Source organism: Callithrix jacchus, chromosome 12 (genome assembly GCF_049354715.1).
Source record: "Callithrix jacchus isolate 240 chromosome 12, calJac240_pri, whole genome shotgun sequence".
NCBI classification, from domain to species: Eukaryota; Metazoa; Chordata; class Mammalia; order Primates; family Cebidae; genus Callithrix; species Callithrix jacchus.
The window spans coordinates 32,160,660-32,181,154 of record NC_133513.1 but is presented as its reverse complement, the minus strand read 5'-3'; the positions used below and the strand labels follow the sequence as shown (position 1 = coordinate 32,181,154).

The 20,495-nt window shown below is 33.8% G+C and overlaps 1 protein-coding gene across 1 annotated transcript in view; it reads right to left on the bottom strand.

Moving 5' to 3' along the window:
* Window positions 1-11,014: 11,014 nt before the first annotated feature.
* The window catches only part of LOC100403534 (uncharacterized), a 44,201-nt gene continuing 34,720 nt past the window's right edge, over window positions 11,015-20,495 (bottom strand). Inside the window, exon 4 of the mRNA XM_035267556.3 lies at window positions 11,015-19,333. Coding sequence (XP_035123447.1) covers window positions 16,599-19,333 — 2,735 coding nt within the window. The 3' untranslated portion in view covers window positions 11,015-16,598. The remainder of the gene's footprint in view (window positions 19,334-20,495) is intronic.

Here is a 20,495-nt window from a genome sequence, read left to right as displayed (position 1 = left end):
AAGGTCATGTTACCCACAAAGGCAAGCTTATCAGACTTACAGCAGATCTCTCGGCAGAAACTCTACAGGCCAGAAGAGAGTGGGGGCCAATATTCAACATTCTCAAAGAACAGAACCTTCAGCCCAGAATTTCATATCCAGCCAAACTAAGCTTCACAACTGAAGGAAAAATAAAATCTTTTATGAACAAGCAAGAACTCAGAGATTTTATTACCACCAGGCCTGCTTTACAAGAGCTTCTGAAAGAAGCATTACACACAGAAAGAAACAACCAGTATTAGCCTTTCTAAAAATACACCAAAAAGTAAAGAGCACCAACATAAAGAAGAATTTACACCAACGAATGGATAAAACAGCCAGTCAACATCAAATGGCAGTAACCTTAAATTTAAATTGACTAAATCCCCCAATCAAAAGACACAGCCATAACCCAATGGCATTTTACATCCAGACCTGTTTCACATGCAAGGATACACAAAGACTCAAAACAAAGGGATGGAGAAAGATTTACCAACCAAATGGAGAGCAAAAATAAATAATAAATAAATAAAAAGCAGGAGTTGCAATTCTTGTATCGGATAAAATAGATTTTAAAGCAACAAAGATATAGTGGTAAAAGGATCAATGCAACAACAAGAGCTAACGATCCTAACACCCAGATAGGAGACTTAGATTCAATGAGACAGAACATTAATAAGGATATCAAGGACTTGAACTCAGATCCAGAACAAGTAAACTTAATAAATATTTATAGAGCTCTCCACTTCAAATACACAAAATATACATTCTTGTCAATACCACATCACACCTACCCATAAATTTAAATGAAACATTGATTGGCCATTATTAATACTCAATTTTTTTCAAAATAAAGCAATATTTCCATTTACTCTCCCTCTTTCTCTTCCTCTTTCTTCCTCTCCTTTACTTATTTTTTTTTCTTTCCTTCTCTCAAAAAAAAAAAGAAATCAACTTGTAAACCTCTAGATCCAGGTAGGCAATGTCTCTCTCATTGCTTGATTTCCTTCTTTCCCTTCCCTCCCTCTCCCCCTCCCTCCCCGCTTCCTCCCTTCCTTCCTTCCTTCCTTCATCCCTTCCTTCCTCCCTACCGTCCTTCTTCCCTCCCTTCCTGCCTTCCCCCCCAGAAAAAAAAAAAAAAAAGAGTTTAGTTTTCAGTTTTCCTTTTTTTTTTTTTTTTTTGTGGGGTCTTGTTCTGTCACCCAGGCTGGAGTGCAGTGGAGTTATCTTGGCTCACTGCAACCTTTGCCATGTCAGACACACAGGTTGGAGGATATTAGCTCCCATTTTACAAAGAGTGGAAACAATGTACCCATATTTAGTGTAAGACAGAGCTGGGATATAAGCCTTGGGCTTCTATAGTCACAACTACTTTTTCCATAACTTTGTAATACATTATTTTAAAGGAATCTGTTTTCACAATGTTTTACAATATAAGAGTAACATCTATACCATCTTCTTTGGCAGGTTACTTCTGAAGAGAACCAATCCAATTGCCTCATAATCTGGCATATTTTAAGGCAGTTACACTACTAACTTGATTTTCCAGCTATGCCTGAGGGTCCTAGAAACCAAAATTGCAGCCAAACTGATCTGAAAGGACCAGGGAATAGAATGGTCAAGTATGTTTCCAAGTTTAACCTAGGCCTGGCACATCCTGGTCAACTGCTCAGATGGCAAGTAGGGGGAAACTAAGTAAAGAGAGTGGCAGGAAGACCCACCTGGTGTGGACACTGATAAAAAACACAAGCAACGTCAGACACACTGTTTTCAGGATTAAAATCCCCATATGTGCAGTTGCTGGTCTATTCACTATGTCATTAACAGCAAGACAAAGGGCAATACATCTGGAGACTGGAATATGCAAGAAAAAACTTAAGCTGCCTGCCTGTCTGGGGCCTACAAAGCCAATGGGATGTAAGGAAGAGTGCTGATCATCAGAGAAACCAGGTAATTCTATCCTGAAGCCCAGGAGGAGACATGGTGGGCATTTCTGAGTTATAGATGGTGCAGCATGAAGGGAAAAAGCTATCTTGGTAAGCTTTGGTTTTCCTCAAGACATGGAACCAGAGTAGCAAGGTCAAGGCCTGAATGACCAATTCTGATTAAGAGCAGGACTTCTCATATAAGGTACACGAGGGCCAGGTGTGGTTTGTCACACGTGTAATCCCAGCACTTTAGGAGGCCCAGGCTGGTGGATCAATTGATGTGAGGAGTTTGAGACTAGCATGGCCAACATGGTGAAACACTGTCTCTTTCTCTACTAAAAATACAAAAATTAGCCAGGCATGATGGTGCATGCCTGGAATCCCAGCTGCTTGAAAGGCTGAGGCAGAAGAATCTCTTGAAGCCAGGAGGTGGAGGTTGCAGTGAGCTGAGATCACACCACTGCACTGCAGCCTGGGTGACAGACTGAGACTCCATCTCAAAACAAAGACAAAAATAAAAAACAAATCAAACAGAACCCATTAAGTGCACATGTATCTGAGAAGGGTCTCAACACCCTAAAACAGCGATCAAAATTTTGACTGCATACTTCTTTTTTTGGTGAATGGTTCCTCATTCTCAAATACTAAGCCTTTAGAAAGAAGTACTAAGCCAGTTTCAAGTAAAGATAAAAAAGCCACCAGATACACTTAGAGCCAGCCAAGTCTGAGAGCTCTCAAGACCATCACTGACAAGTTGGAACATAGACTCACAGCAGAGACAAGTGAACACTTATTTTTGTCCCTTTCTTCCTATGTGTAATTCAAGTCGTTTACAAAACAAGTGGCCAGGAATCTCAAGATTCAATTATATCCTAAGACTGTTGCAGGACTCTTAGGAGCCTTGTACAAATGCTAGAGTTACTCATTTACCAAAACTAAACCCTAGTACAGAAGATGAAACAAAGCAGGACTCCTTCCTCCATGGAATGTGCTGCTTTCAAATGAGGCAGCAGCCAATGTAGAAAATGTTCAAATTTTTCTTTGGAACTGAACTGTGATGAAAGGCACTTGCCATGAACACAAGCTACTGTGTTTGCTTTGACCCCTACTTTCCAGTTTTTAAAGATAAAGCAGGAAAAATCTTCTCTGAAGATACTTGATAAACATTCTCCCCAAAAACCAGAAGCACATGCTTCCACTTCATTGATAAAAATTTACTGCACTTTGACACCTGGGTCTAGTTCAGCTGACAGAGGAGCTGATTGATGCATTCACCCCGATAGCCAGTTATGCCCATCTCCTTGAGGAAGTCCACTCTGTTTTTAAGAGTATTAATGGCCACTGAGAAGTGGAAGGGGCACAAGAACCATGAGATCTCCTGAAAATGCTTTCCTGGGAAGGCAGTTTCTTCGAAGCAAATGACACCAAACCTCCCCAGGTGCTCATCAAACACTGTATTGTCTGTCAGAGGAATGACCTTATTCTTGACCTTGGCTTGTCCACGTTTCAAACTGATTTGGAAATCCCCAGATCACATAAGGTTCCACAATAGGCAGCATTTTTAGGTTCTTGGGGTGACTTTTACAAAGACACCACTAAAATTTTTCTTTCAGTGAATTCTTGCAGTGGTTCTCTGCACCAGTAAACTCATGCCATCGATCTTTTCAATGTCTACAACAAAGGCCAAGAAATGTTTATTTGGCAATTCCAAGGCATGAACTTTCACTTTTAGTCATCTGAGACACATCTTGTCATGTTTCTGCCTCCAGAAAATATGTAGACATGATTCCAATCGCTTAAACTTGAGCCCTTTTTCTTTCCTCTGCTCCTTCTTTGCCATAAGTGCCTGCTTTGCCTGGGTGGCTTTGAAAGCTTGATAAGCCTTCCTCTTTTTCAGATTTTCCGAAATGAAAGGGATTTTTCTCTGCTCTTCCTCTGCCATCTTTCTGGTGTTACAGCTACTGATTGATTTTGACACATTTTTATCTCATTTCAGTTGTTTTCTCTAATTGTTACTTCTACCATGTTAATCTAAGATAAGCTATCTATTTAACTTCGTGCATTCAATACATATATATATGAAGATGTTTACAGTTTAAAATTGCATGACAGTGTAGTAGAATCCTGTAAAATTAGAAGTTTATTATTAATAAATTTATTGGCTGGGTGTGATGGCTCATACCTGTAATCCCAGCACTTTGAGAGCCCGAGGCAGGTAGAATCACAAAGTCAGGAGATTGAGACCCTTCTGGCCAACATGGTTAAAACCCATTGCTACTAAAACATAAAAAAAAAAAAAATGCTGGCAGGCACCTGTAGTCCCAGCTACTTGGGGGTCTGAGGCAGGGGAATAGCTTGAACCCAAGAGGCAGAGTTTGAGGTGAGCTGGGATCGCACCAGTGCACTCCAGTTTGGTGACAGAACAAGACTCCATCTCAAAAATAAAATAAAACATTTATTGCATTTTCAGTTGTGAAAACAAGAAATTATGTATGCTTCTTTTATAATATAGTAGACTATTTGTGTCCCAGAGGCTGATCCTTTACTATAAATTAGTAAATATTGCTTTCTAATGTCAGTGAGACTTCCCAATCAGGTTTTATTGCCTTCTTCCTCCATTGATGTGACATGTCGTGGTCTCTTCTGTTTATCTTAATCTATCCCTAATAAGAGGTGGTTATTTCTTGCATGACTGAGACCCCCTTTTTTTCTCTGCCATAGGATCCTCCTGTACTTCTTACTGGAAGTAAAATGTGGGAGGCAGGAATAATGATACCATAGAAATATATTTCCTGCCCTGTAGCCATCATAAGCAGCTTACAATATGGCCCACCAAGAATTCACTGATTTCCAGTGAATTCTATGATGTATCTTTCTCTTATGATTAAGTCTAGCTCAATCATAATAATCTCTCTTTGAATGAACACAAAGTCAACACCTTAGTTACCTTATTTCATGAGTAATTTTCCAGCAAAGTCACAATTTTGTATACTCCAAAGAAAGGATTACACAGCAGGTGTTTAACAGACTGAGAATCATCTTGGAATTTTGCCTACCCATCTGAATAGATTTTTAAAACAATCTTTTTGGCTGGACACAGTGGCTCATGCCTAATACCTGCACTTTAGGAGGCTGAGGTGGGTGAATCACCTGAGGTCAGAAGTTTGAGACCAACCTGGCTAACATGGTAAAACCCCGTTTCTACTAAAAATTAAAAAAAAAAACAGTCAGGTGTGGTGGCATGGGCCTGTAATCCGAGCTACTTGGGAGGCTGAGGCAGGATAACTGCTTGAACCCAAGAGGCACAGGTTGTAGTGAGCTGAGATTGCACCATTGCACTACAACCTGCACAACAGAATGAGAATCTATCTAAAAAAAGTCTTTTGATTGCTTTTGTTATCTATGTAAACAAAGATATTGTCTTACATAATAATTGACTACTTCACAATTTTGTTTGTTACAAACGTTAGCATTTCTTTTTCTCTGGCTTAAATTATTTCTCCTTACTGTACCATTTTATACAACCACAAACATATACAACAAAAATGTATCCAATTATTTTTAAAATTTTTATATAAAAATGAGTGTTAAAAATTATTTTTTTTGAAAGGTTTTTATTGATGTACTCAAGAGAATTATCTCTGAAGTCAAAGTTGCCTGTGTTTTAATACTGCCTCTGCTACAGTAAGCAAGTTATTTCTCTTAGTGGCTCTGTTTCTTTCTCTCTGAAAGGAGAATAATTAAAATACATATGTTATTAACTTACTGTGATTAAATCCATTATCATATAGAGTGTTGTGGTTAGTGCTATGTACAAATTAGCTAGTATTAATAAGATATTTATAAGCTGGATTACATTAATACATGGTTTAACAAAATGTTTTTCAATAACACACGAGTTTTTCAAACCAATAGATAAATATATTACTATATTTAAATTAATTTTATTAAATGTGGTAATGATATGCAATGGAATACTATTTAGTCTTAGAAAGAAATAAATCCTATCATTTAAAACAACATAAATAAATTTGGAAGACATGCTGGACAAAATAAGCCTGACAAAGAAACACAAATACAGCATGATCTCATTTACATGTAGAATCTAACAAAGTTTAGCTCAAAAAAGAAGAAAGTGGAATACTGGTTAGTAGAGGTCATATTATATACCTATATTAAAACATCACATTGTACCCTATAAATGTGTACATCCCTAATTTGTCATTCTAAAATACTAGCAATATTAAAACAAAATAAAGGAGAGAGAGAGAAACTCTAAGAAATTTGATGAGAGAAACAGTTTTTTCATCTTAAAATTTCAGGAAACACGTACATGTACATTTTTATTTCAACTGGCTTGCTCATTTCCTGATGTAGGTAAGTAAAAATATTATTATCATAAATAGTCTGAACACAACATTCTGGAATAAAATGTTGAGTTTTAATGCTCAAAATAATGTAATACTTTAAAAGAAAGACTCTGAAGCAACTGTTTAGAGTAAAATTCTCTAAGTCTCTATAAATAATTTCCTTCACATGTTGAAGAAGAAAATTTATTTGAATATATATATTTTAAACTATTTAAATAAACAAGTGAACACAAATATAAAATTTATTAAATAGATGAAAAAACAATTTCCTTCTTCTCTACTTTTAAAACTGATGAACACCCAGCATTTAAGTGCTTATTTACATAGTGTTACTGGAGTGTGAGTAGGGATCAATATGAAATCTTTTCATATTTCTATTTATGCTGTCTATTAATACATGGAAAATTTCCAGCCTGTATTATATTCCAGATTAACTGATAAAAATAAAAATAAGTTACAAACTACTAATGTGGCCACCTTTTTTTCAGGATTAGAATTTATTATGATTTAAAAGAATCAACAAATAAGAGCTTATACATTTTCTGTATAATTGCTCTGTGCTGAGCACTATTCTGGGACCTTTATTTGCATTAATTCCTTTCAAGCAATTCTTCTGCCTTAGCCTCCACAGTAGCTGAGATTACAGGTGCATGACACCATGTCCAGGTATTATTTTTTTTTTGTTTGTTTTGCATTTTTAGTAGAGACAGGGTTTTGCCATGTCAGTCAGGGTGGTGTCAAACTCCTGATTTCATCATTCTCCCCTTTGGCCTTCCCAAGTTCTGGGATTACAGCCATAAGCCACCATGCCTGACCAATGTCATGTCTACTTGCCTTACCACTAGATTTTAGATGCTGTCTTTGTAGAAACTAAAAGTACCATGATTAACTCGGCTTTATTTTCTGCCTTCCTATTTCACACAAACACAGCAGCACAACAAAGGCCATTAATGGTACATTTTTATTGTTGTTGAGATGGGGTCATGCTTGTCACCCAGGCTGGAGTGCACTGCTGTCACCTACACTCACTGTGACCTCTGCCTCCTGGGCTCAAGTGATTCTTCTGCCTCAGACTCTCGAGTAGGTGAGATTACAGGTGTACCCAAGCATGCTCAGCTAATTTTGTCTTTTTAGTAGAGATAGGGTTTCATCATCCCAGGCCTGAACTTTTGACTTCAGGTGATTCACCTATTGTGGTCTGGGATTACATGCATAAGCCATTGCACTTGGCCAGAAATGCTACATTTTGATTTAAACACACCAGTATCCTTCTAGGGAGAATATATGTCTGAGCATATTACTTGAAATTCACAAAATCTTTTGTTAAATTAGAGACTTTTATATGGCAAATAATAAGGAAAAACAGCTAACACTGCAATTGAATCAGAAAAGTAGTCTAAAAATACTTCTAATCCATTGTTCTTTTTTTCATCAGAATAATTGTGATGGAGTGAGCATTTGAAGCAGTGTGGTCTCAAATAACTCAGTCTGTTTCATAATTTTGGGGCTATGCCTATAAGACTCCTATGCATTTTTTAAAAATGTTTCCTTTTCCTAATTCAGCAATTTAGCATAATTTTCATAGACTAATATTTTCAAAAACAGTTCATTCTTAAAAAGAAGTGATTAAACAACACACCATGTTTCTCCAAAGAGTAGAGTTACAAATTTGCTCTATAGTCTACTGTACAGATAAATGAAAAATAAAAATGTAGAGTAATTTATTTTAGCTGCATACCCACTTCTTGGGCTATAGGCCAAGAGCTTTTAGAGACAGTAGCTTATAGAGTTCAAAGAGACCTGGTAAACATTCATTTCTATGGTCTAAAGAGTGAGTAATTCTTTCACCCCTAATTACAACAATTGGCCCAGAACTGAAGAAATGCAACATGTAATTATCCCAGAAAGAATTTTATTATTATTTTAAATTCAGAGGGTACATGAGCAGATTTATAACGTAGGTATATTCCATATTGAAGTTTGGGCGCTTAATAATGCCATTGCCCACATAGTATATATCCTGTCAAAAAAGTGTCTCAATACTTTTTTTTTTCATCTCTTTAAAAGTCCCAGTGCTTATTCTTTTCTTGTTTCCATCTGCATCCAATGTTGAGCTCCCACATGGCATATTTGCCTAGGATAATGGCCTTCTGCTGTATACATGTTGGTGCAAAAATAATTATTTATTCTTTTCTCTGGCTGCATAGTAATGCACAGTATATAAGTACCTAATTATTCTTATTCAATCTAAGATTCATAAGTATCTCGTTTAATTCTATATCTTTGCTTTTATGAATAGTGCTGCAATAAACATGTGCTTGTTAAGTGTCTTTTTGGGAAAATAATTTATTCTCCTTTGGGTATATACATACTGAAGAGATTGATGAGTCAAATGGCAATTTGATTTTTAGTTATTTGAGAAATCTCCAAATTGCTTTCCAAATTCTCACCAACAGTGTATAAAAATGTTCTTTCCTTCAAAACTTCAACATGTTATTTATTCATTTTTTTAATAACAGCAATTCTAACTGTGTATAATGGTATCACATTGTCATTTTGAAGTACATTACTCTATTATAAATATTGAGCAATTTTTTGCATATTTATTGACAGCTCTTACGTCTTTCTTTGAAAGTGCCTATTTCATTTGTATCCTTTTTTCTTACTAAGTTTCTCATAAATTCTGTATATTGATCCTTTTTATATGCAGTTTACAAATATTTAATTTTATATTGCAGGTTGTCTGTTTACTTAGTTAATAGTTTCTTTTGCTGTGTATAAGTTTTTTAATTAGATGGCAATTTTTGGTTTTTGTGTTGCACTCACTTTTAAAATGTTAGTCATAAATTTTCTTTAGGGGCCAGTATCTAGAAAACTTTCTAGGTGTTTATCTAGGATTTTTATACCTTGAAGTTTTAGTTAAGTTCTTAATATATCTTCAGTCATGTGTTTTATATGGTAAGAAGTAGGAGTCCAGTTTTCTTCTTCTGCATATAACTAATCACTTTTCTCAGTACCATTTATTGAATAAGAAGTTAATTCCCATTCATTTATTTCTGTTGAGTTTGTCAAAAATAAGTTGGTTGTAAAAGCATAGCTTTATTTCAGGGGTATCTCATCTGTTCCAGAGACATATATAGATATATAGTATGTGTGTGTATACATATATACTTGTTAAAACAGATGAGACCTCTGAAATATTCAGAAACCCCTGAAATAAAGCTTCGCTACAACCAACTTATTTTTGGCAAACAGAAATAACATGGTTGTTACAACCAGTATAACACGGTTCTGTTACACACATATATGTTACATACATATATATGTGTGTGTGTGTGTGACAGAACCACGTTATACTGGTAACTGTAGCTTGTAGTACAGTTTGAACTCAGGTAAAGTGAGGTTTTCAGGTTCATACTTTTTGCATAAAGTTGCCTTGGCTATTTGGGTTATTTTTTCATATACATTTTAGAAGTTTTTTTTTAATTCTATGAAAAATGGAATTGATAGTTTGATAGAAATAGCACTTAATCTGCAGGTTACTTTAGTCAGCCTGCACATCTGAATTATATTGGTTATTCAATGTCATGAGCATGGAATGCTTTTCTATTAATACTTGTGTAATTTCTTTCAGCAGTATTTTTTAGTTCTCCTTGCAGTGTTTTTTACTTCTTTAATGTAATGTATTTCTAGGTATTACTTTCTGTTAGTGTCTATTGTAAATAGAACTGTTTTTTAATTTTGTTCTCAGCGTCAATATCATTAGTGTGCAGAAATGCTACTCATTTTTGTATATTGATTTTGTCTTCCGATACTTTGCTGAAGTCATTTTTAGGCTTAGGAATCTTTTGGTGAAATCTAGATAGAAAATTACATCATCAGTGAAGATAATTGGACTTTCTCTATTCTTACATAAGTGCACTTTATTTCTCCACTTTGTTGTCTGGCTAGGACTTAAAGAACTATGTTAAATAAAAGTGTTTACAGTACATATTCTGGTCTTTTTTCTATTTATGTAAATATTGCATCCACATTTGCTTGTTCAGTATCATGTAGCTGAGCATTTCTAATAGATGGCTTTTAGTATTTTAAGGTACATCTTTTATTTGCCTTGTTTGTTGAGAATATTTTCATAAATATTAGATTTTCCTGAGTGTTTTTGCATCTATTTGATTAATCATGTATTTTTTCTATTATTTTCAAAGGTAAATTGCACTTACTGACTTCCATATATGAAACGTTCTTGAATACATGAATACAACTCACGATTGTGGCAAAATACTTTTTCAAGAACACACTTTTCTAGTATTACATGGAGAATTTATGTTTTAATGTTCACAGAAATAATGACCTGTGGTTTTCTTCTGTTGCGTCTTCACTAGATTCTAGTATCAAGATAGTAGTGATTTCATATGAGTTAGGGTGGAATTTTACCATGATTTTTTGGAATACATTTAGTTGAGTGAGTACCAGCTCATCTTTATATATGTGGTAGAATTTGGCTATAAATTTACTTAATCCAGGGTTTTTTAATGGTTGGTATATTTCGTATTAGTCAATCTCATTTTACGTTTTATACATTTTTACTTGTTCAAGATTTTGGGGTTTTTTTTCGGGTTCTATCTTGAAAAGTTGTGTGTATTAAGATTATTTATTTTATATATATTTTATAGTTCGCATGCATAGAGATGTTCATAGTCATCTTTAAATAATTTTATTTATGTAGAATTAGTCATGATTTTACAACTCTAAAATTTAAATAGATGCAGAATAAAAGTTTGACACAATTTAACATCCCCTTATAATAAATCTCTAAAAACATTAGATATGGGAAAAATTATCTCAAGCCAATAAATCTCATGTACAGAAAAAAAATGCACAACTAAGAACATACCGAACAGGAAAATCTGTAAGCTTTTTCTCTATGAGCTAGAACAAGGATATTCACTTTCTTCAGTCCTACCAAACATAGTACAAAATGTCCGAGAAAGAGAAATTAAAGAATAAAATCAAAGGAATTCAGATTGAATAAAAAAATGTAAAGTATCCTGTTGGAGAATGGCATAATCTTATGTATAGAAAAGTTGAACACTTTACTAAAAACTATCAGAACTACTAAACAAAGTCATTGAACGTGTAGAACACAAAAGCAACATCTTAGTCAGTAGGATTTCTATACACAACTATCTCAAAATGAAATTGAAAAAGTCTTATCCACAATAACTGTAGTAACTATATTTTGAAATAGTCTACCAAAAAGTTGAAACACTTTACATTATACTCTAAAGTGTATTAAATAAAAAATTAAATACACAAATGGAGAAATATTACTCATTAATTGGCATTAATATTGTTAAATATTTGTATTACAAATAATCTATAGATATAATGTAACCTCTATCAAAATACTAGTAACATACTTAAAAAGGTGACAGTTCCTTAGGACAGATACTTAGGGAAAAGGTAGTATCTTCAATAAATGGTGTTGAGAAAACTTTATATCCAAACGTAAAGCAAAATGAGATTACCATCTCAGAATTTAAAATAAACTAGTTAAACGTAAAGCTAGAAACTCTGAAACTACTACAAAAGATAGACTAAAAGCCTCACTCCTAACATTAACTTCAAAATCTGAGAAATGAAAGGAAAAATGGATTAGTCATATCATTTCAGTATAAATCTGCGGCAGTCTGATACAATCAACATTCTTAGAGAATTAAACATGGAAGAAAGAATTTGCAAATTACGTGTGTGACAAGAGAATACTGTAAAAAATATGCAAGAAACTCAAATGGCTACACAATAAAAAATAAACTATGAGCAGCAGGCTGAATTTTTTTTTCTTTTTTGAGATGGAGTCTCTCTTGCACAGGCTTGAGTGCAGTGGTACAATATCGGCTCACTGCCACCTCTACCTCCCAGGTTGAAGACTGATACTCCTGCTTCAGCTCCTCTAGTAGCTACAATTTTAGGTATGTACCATCATGACTAATAATTCTAATTTTAGTAGAGTTGGGAGTTTTCTTGTGTTGGCCAGGCTGGTCTTGAACTCCTCACCTCAGGTAATCCACCCACCTCAGCCTCCCAAAGTGCTGGGATTACAGGCATTAGCCACCACGCCCAGCCCAGGCTTAAATATTTTTCAATAAAAGACATGGCCAAGAGATAAACTAAAAAATTCTCAATGTCAATTACTGCCAGAGAAAGACAAGCAAAAAATATCTATATTTATAAAATTTACCTATGAGAAAAACAAATACTAAAACAAAAAGAAATACTTATGAGATATTTAGTAAAATAAAAAGAAAACATTGTTAAAAATGTAAAGGAAATGCTTGCACACTGTTGGTTTGAACGTACATTAGGACAGACATTAAAAGACTAAAATAGATTTTTAAAAAAAATTTTAAATTGAACTACCACATAATCCAGCAATTGCACTTTCAGATATATATTCAAAATGAGAATGAAAAAATACTTGCACTTCTATGTTGTTTTCAGCACTCTTCACAATAACCCAAATATGGCATCAACAGTTCAACATCTAATACAAATGAATACAATATGGTATATGTATATAACAAAATTTTTTATTTTTTTTAAAACATTGTTACTTTCAATCACATGGATTAACCTGGAAGATATTATTTGTTGAAATAAGCCAGTCACAGAAAGACTAGTATCTCATGATTCCACTTATAAATGGATACTTAAAAAAGTTAATCCCACTGAAGTACAGAGTAATACGGTGACCACCAGGTGCCAAGGTAATAGAAGAAAAGGGGGTGTTGGAAAAACCTGTCAACAAATACATAATTATAGTTGTATAGAAAGAACAATTTCAAGAGATTTATTGTTGAGCATGATGACTCTAGTTCATAAAAATGTATATGTATGCATAAAATATGCTAAGACGAGGTCATGTGGTCTCACCAAAAAAAGTTAACTGTTAGTTAACACATTAATTACACAGGGCTAAGTATTGGACAATGTATGTAGACTTCAAAATACTATGTTTTAAAAAATACCCATTTCATCTGTCAAGTTAAAAAATATGTTCAAAACTTTATAGAAAGTTAACAATATTTCAAATATGATCTGTATTTGTCATAAACTTGACTGAATAATATTAATCACATACAGCTTTGCACTGTTTTGTCTGTAAATTATAACCATAGAAACTTTGATACTTAACATCATGCCATGGACCCTGCACAGTATCTGAAAGAAGCCAATTTACTTTAGGGCTTTTACTTTAAGTTTGGGGCACCCGCAGTTTCTGGTGCTAATGCTAATGATATGGAAGACAATAAAATAGCAGGCAGTCCCATGACTGCTGATGGTCCCATGACTGGCCACTCTGTGAACACAGTAAACATATTTGCATGCAAAATAACAAAATATTTTAATTCAAAAACTGCCATAATGTTCACGTATTTTCCAAAGAAAATAACCAAGGACTGGCTACAGATAGGTGAATAAGTATAAAAACTGTATGCTGAACTTCACCCCCAACAAAAAATTATAAAATAACAGTGAGAAATTTCTTGATATTCTATGCAAATTTAAAATTTACAGAGGTAATTTTATTGTTTGGCAACTGCTAACATTCACACTTAGAGATTCTGCATGGAAACATAAGTTGTGCTGTAAGTATATCATGAAACATTAAAAATTTATTACCAGTTAGAAATTTAATTACCAAGATATATTTTATATTTGACACACTTTATGTAAGAATCTTTTAAATTTCTTTTAAAAAAAAAAGCTAAGTAAGAGAGGCTGAGACAGGGAGAATTGCTTGAACTCAAGAGATGGAGGTTACAGTGAGCTGAAATTGAGCCACTGACCTACAGCCTGGGTGACAGATCAAGATTCCAGCTTAAAAAAAAAAAAAAACAGAACAGAATAAAAAAAAAAATAAAAAAAATACCTAAAATCCTCATGACTCATGAAGCCTCCCAAGTATTTCCCTGAATATAATGGCTTAACAGATAAATTTATGAAAAGTCAATTATAAAAAGTTAAAGGAAAAATAACCAAGGAATAGTAGGCATATAGAGGTTTCTCCAAATGAACATAATGAATTGTCCTAAAAAAATATATAAATACACAAACTATGAAATTACATCTAAAAATCATTTTGTGTGCCCTACTACATTTTATGAAACTTACTAATAGCCTTACAATGAATACTTCTTAAAGTGCAAAACAAAAAACTAATTTTAAGAAACAGGAAAAGTATAGGTCTGTAAAATAATAAATAAAAGGTAAAGATATAGATTTGTATTTAGCATTATGAGGTTTTAAGTTTTCTAGCAAACTAGTCACCTTATGAAAATGTTTCGTTTCAATATTGTGTTTTCTGAAAATAGGTAAAACTCATACACAAACACATTCTACAATTCTATTACAGTTATAAAATATCATTAGACTAACCTGTATGTTTTAACTGTATGTAAATCAAAACAAAGTTTGTATGTAGGTAGTTCACATGTTCAAAGAAAAATATATAACAAAATTTTAAAAATACTTATTTGGGATATAGAAACGTATTTTATTTATACTTCTATATAGTTTTTATTATGACCATAAAAATAAAAGATACAGCATGAAGTAAATTGAGCTGAATTATATCATTTACTTTCCAAAAATTAATCTGTAAGGCTTTTATTGAATGTTATAATTGAATGCAATTATAACACTCCAATTTTCTTTTGTTAAAGTTATATAGCAATAATTTATCCAACAACTTTAGTTTTGGATGATGATCTACATGCAACACTCCAATTTAGTGTAATACCTGGAGAGTTAGTGTTAGTTATTTCTACTGTGAATTACTGATGTTGAAATAGACTTAATTTCGAAGTAAATGTTGTTTTCATAGTTACTGCATCTGTAAATATATATTTTACTATGAATTCTCCGGTGTTTTCTTAGTTGTCACTTTTGAACAATTCTTTAAACTGATTACATGTATTAGGGTTTTTCCAATATAATATAAATTTCCTGATGTTGAAGAAGTTTTGAGAAACTGCTTCAGGTTTTTTATCTCTAAAACAAACTGCATAATAACATCTATGAAACAATGGTACTACAAGCCTCTTTATATTTTTAACGTTATTCTTAAAAATTAATGCTTCTTCACTTTAATGACCTATTTTCTGAAAGCTATTTTGAGAATTGCACTTACAATGTTTTAAAGTATAAACCCTTGGATGTCGAGTAAGATATGAGTAGGTATCAACAGCTTTTCCAGTTATTTGTGGAATTTTCCTCTAGTATAAATGCTTTCTTGTGCAACAAAATATGAGTACTAGCTGAAAGTTTTGTCACATTTTTAAAATACATAGCTTTTTAGAGTGTCAATTATCTTACTAGCAATTAAGAGTGACAACTACTTAAAGGCTTTGACACATTCTTAACATTTCTGGGGTCTAGGATCACTATATTTATTTTATATTTTTAAGTTTGAGGTGGTGTGAAAAGATTGTCTCATCTTTCAGGTTTGTAGAGTTTCTCTTCAATATAAATTATGTCTCCTGAGAATTGAGAAGTTGTAAAAGGCTTTGATACATTCTTTATGCTCATACAGTGTCTCTCCAGTATGAATTGTAATAAATGTGTTGAGAACTTTTTAAAGTCTTTGTCACATTTTTCACATTTGTTGGAATTCTCTCCAGTATGAATTACCTTATGTTTAGTAATGGTTAACAATATATTAAGGGCTTTGTCACATTTTTAAGATTAGTAGTTTCCACCCATTGTGTATTATTTTACATTCTGCAGGGTTTAAGAACTAGTTAAAAAGTCTGCCACATTCTTCACAAGCGTCAGAATTCTCCCCAGCATGAAGTTGCTTATGTTTAGTAAGGGATGATAACTGGTAAAAAGCTTTTCCACGTGCTTCAGTATGAAATAACTTTGTTTACTTAGTGCTGATTCACAAAAGCCTTTGCCACATTCTTCACATTTGTACAGGGTTTCTCATCAGCATGAATTCTTATGTTTACTAAAGGTGAAGAATACACCAAAGCCTTTGCCGCACTGTTCACATTTGCAGGATTTCTCTCCATTATGAATTGTTTTGTTAAGATTCGAGAAATGGTTAAAAGCTTTTCCACATTTCTATTTATTAAGCTTCTCTGAAGTATAAATTCTCTTGGCTTGATGGCTGGTTAAAAGCTTTGCCACATTCTTCATATTTGAAGGCTTTCCCTCCACTATGAATTCACCTATGTGTAGTAAGGTGTGAGGACCAGTTAAAAGCTTTGCCACATTCTTAACATTTGTAGGGCTTATCTCCACTATGTATTCTCTCATGTGTAGTAAGGATTGATAACCGGTTAAAAGCTTTGTAACACTCCTTACATTTGTACCGTTTCTTTCCAGTATGAATTATCTTATGTTTACTAAGGTCTGAGGAACAGTTAAAAGCTTTGGCACATTCTTTACATTTGTAGGGTTTCTCTCCAGTATGAATTCTCTCATGTGCAGTAAGGGTTGATAACCAGTTAAAAGCTCTGCCACATTCTTTACATGTGTAGGGTTTCTCTCCAGTATGAATTATCTTATGTTTAGTGAGGTCTGAGGAACAGTTAAAAGCTTTGCCACATTCTTTACATTTGTAGGGTTTCTCTCCACTATGAATTCTCCCATGTGTAGTAAGGATTGATAACCGGTTAAAAGCTTTCCCACATTCTTTACATTTGTAGGGTTTCTCTCCAGTATGAATTCTCTTATGTGTAGTAAGGTCTGAGGAGTAGTTAAAAGCTCTGTCACATTCTTTACATTTGTAGGGTTTCTCTCCACTATGAATTCTCTTATGTTTCCTAAGGTATGAGGAACAGTTAAAAGCTTTGCCACATTCTTGACATTTGTAGGGTTTCTCCCCACTATGAATTTTCTCATGTGTAGTAAGGATTGATAACCACTTAAAAGCTTTGCCACATTCTTTACATTTGTAGGGTTTCTTTCCAGTATGATTTATCTTATGTTTACTAAGTTGTGAAGAACACTTAAAAGCGTTGCCACATTCTTTACATTTGTAGGGTTTCTCTCCACTATGAATTCTCTTATGTGTAGTAAGGATTGATAACCACTTAAAAGCTTTGCCACATTCTTCACATTTGTAGGGTTTCTCTCCAGTATGTATTCTCTCATGGGTAGTAAGAATTGATAACCGGTTAAAAGCTTTGCCACATTCTTTACATTTGTAGGGTTTCTTTCCAGTATGAATTACCTTATGTCTATTAAGGTCTGAGGAACAAATAAAAGCTTTGGTACATTCTTTACATTTGTAGGGTTTCTCTCCAGTATGAATTCTCTTATGTTTACTAAGGTGTGAGGAACAGTTAAAAGCTTTGGTACATTCTTTACATTTGTAGGGTTTCTCTCCACTATGAATTCTCTCATGTGTAGTGAGGATTGATAACCACCTAAAAGCTTTGCCACATTCTTTACATTTGTACGGTTTCTTTCCAGAATGAATTATCTTATGTCTAGTAAGGTGTGAGGAACAGTTAAAAGCTTTGCCACATTCTTTACATTTGTAGGGTTTCTCTCCAGTATGAATTCTCTCATGTGTAGTAAGGATTGATAACCACTTAAAAGCTTTGCCACATTCTTTACATTTGTAAGGTTTCTTTCCAGAATGGATTACCTTATGTCTAGTAAGGTGTGAGGAACAGTTAAAAGCTTTGTCACATTCTTTACATTTGTATGGTTTCTCTCCACTGTGAATTCTCTCGTGTGTAGTAAGTATTGATAACCACTTAAAAGCTTTGCCACATTCATCACATTTGTAGGATTTCTCTCCACTATGAATTCTCTTATGTTTAGTAAGTTGTGAAGAACAGTTAAAAGCTTTGCCACATTCTTCACATTTGTAGGGTTTCTCTCCACTATGTATTCTCTCATGTGTAGTAAGGATTGACAACCGGTTAAAAGCTTTACAACACTCTTTACATTTGTAGGGTTTCTTTCCAGTATGAATTATCCTATGTCTAGTAAGGTCTGAGGAACAGTTAAAAGCTTTGGCACATTCTTTACATTTATAGGGTTTCTCTCCACTATGAATTCTCTCATGTGTAGTAAGGGTTGATAACCGGTTAAAAGCTTTGCCACATTCTTTACATTTGTAGGGTTTCTCTCCAGTATGAATTATCTTATGTTTAGTGAGGTCTGATGAACAGTTAAAAGCTTTGGCACATTCTTCACATTTGTAGGGTTTCTCTCCACTGTGAATTCTCTCATGTGTAGTAAGAATTGATAACCGGTTAAAAGTTTTGCCACATACTTTGCATTTGTAGGGTTTGTTTCCTGTATAAATTAACTTATGTTTAGTAAGGTCTGAGGAACACTTAAAAGCTTTGGCATATTCTTTACATTTGTAGGGTTTCTCTCCAGTATGAATTTTCTCATGTGTAGTAAGGATTGATAACCGCTTAAAAGCTTTGCCACATTCTCTACATTTGTAGGGTTTCTCTCCATTACGATTTCTCTTACGTTTAGTAAGATATGAGGAACAGTTGAAAGCTCTGCCACATTCTTTACATTTGTACGGTTTCTTTCCAGTATGAATTATCTTATGTTTAGTAAGGTCTGAGGAAGAGTTAAAAGCTTTGCCACATTCTTTACATTTGTAGGGTTTCTCTCTACTATGAATTTTCTCATGCGTAGTAAGGATTGATGACTGGTTAAAAGCTTTGCGACGTTCTTTACATTTATAAGTCTTCTTTTTAACAAGTCTTATCTTATATCTATTTGAATATAAAAATGTATAAAAGACCTTTACATATTTATAACATACATATGTCTTGCTCTGTGTAGCCATCACACATTTAAGTTTACCATAAACTCTTTTCTGCATTTTACAATCATCCACGCTTTCACAGACTTTTCTTAGTGGTACATTTTCATCTCCACAGTTTTCATATCTTCTCAGTATCACTTTTGGAAATAATTGTTTTGTGGCCTGCTCTGGAGATAGGTCTTGAGCAAAATAAGAACACGTAACTGAAAAAAAATAAAAATAACAAATTACTCCATTTGCTAGACTAAGATTTGTTTACTCTATATATCTAACCTATAAAATTATACAAACTGCATAAGCAAGATGGCATAGAAAAGTACCACAGGCAAAACTTTCTTCATAGACATATAAATCCAACAAAAAGATACTGACCAAAACATATTTGTGGAAGATTTGTAAATAAGTTACTTGTGTTCAGTACCCCAGGTGAGCACAATGCAAAGAATCACATAAAACAAAAAGTCTGTTACATTTACCCAACGCAGACCCAGCAGAGCTCTTCCTGCTCCCCAAACATAATGTAGTGTCTTCAGAAGTAACCTGTCAACGTTTTTTTTCTTTAAAAAGAAAAATTAAAAAAACAAATAAATAAATAAATAACATAAACCCCAGAAAAATAGTGTTTCTATTTCTGGCATCTAAGAGTCTTTTCACACACTGGTTTCTGTCTTCCGTGGCATTAAATACTGAAAAAAAAAAGTGGTGGCTAACACGGTTTGGTTCTGTGTTTCCACTTAAACCTCATTTTGAATTGTGGCTCCCATAATTCTAATGAGTTGTGGAAGAAACCTGGTAGGAGGTAACTGAATTCTGGGGCTGTATATTTTCTAGGTTTTTCTTGTGATAGTTAACAAGTCTAACAAAATCAGATAGTTTTAATAAAGGAGAGTTCCTCTTCCCACGCTCCCTTTCTGACTGCCACCGTGTAAGATGTCACTTTGCTTTTCTTGTTTTCTGCCACGATTATAAGCCCTCCTCAGCCATGTGAAACAGTGAGTCTATGAAACTTTTTTTCTTTATAAATTACCTACTCTTGAATATATCTTTATTAGCAATATGAAAGCAGACTACTACAGTAGTATTCTTTGGAATGACAGTTTGAGTCAATAAAACCAAAGGTAAATGCTACAGCAGTAGAGAGACTACAGTAAAATAGAGAGAAAACACATGTAGCAAATGAGGACTGGCCATTAAACAGAAACACTAAAAAATTTCAGACAAGATACATCCTAAGATCATGTCTGAGAGACTCCCAGAATCTCTAGCTAAACCAATTGGTTTTAATGTACGTCAGAAAACAAGCTACATTATAAAGACTGTGACAAGTAGAGTTTTTTAAATGTTCCAATCTCAATAAAAAATTAC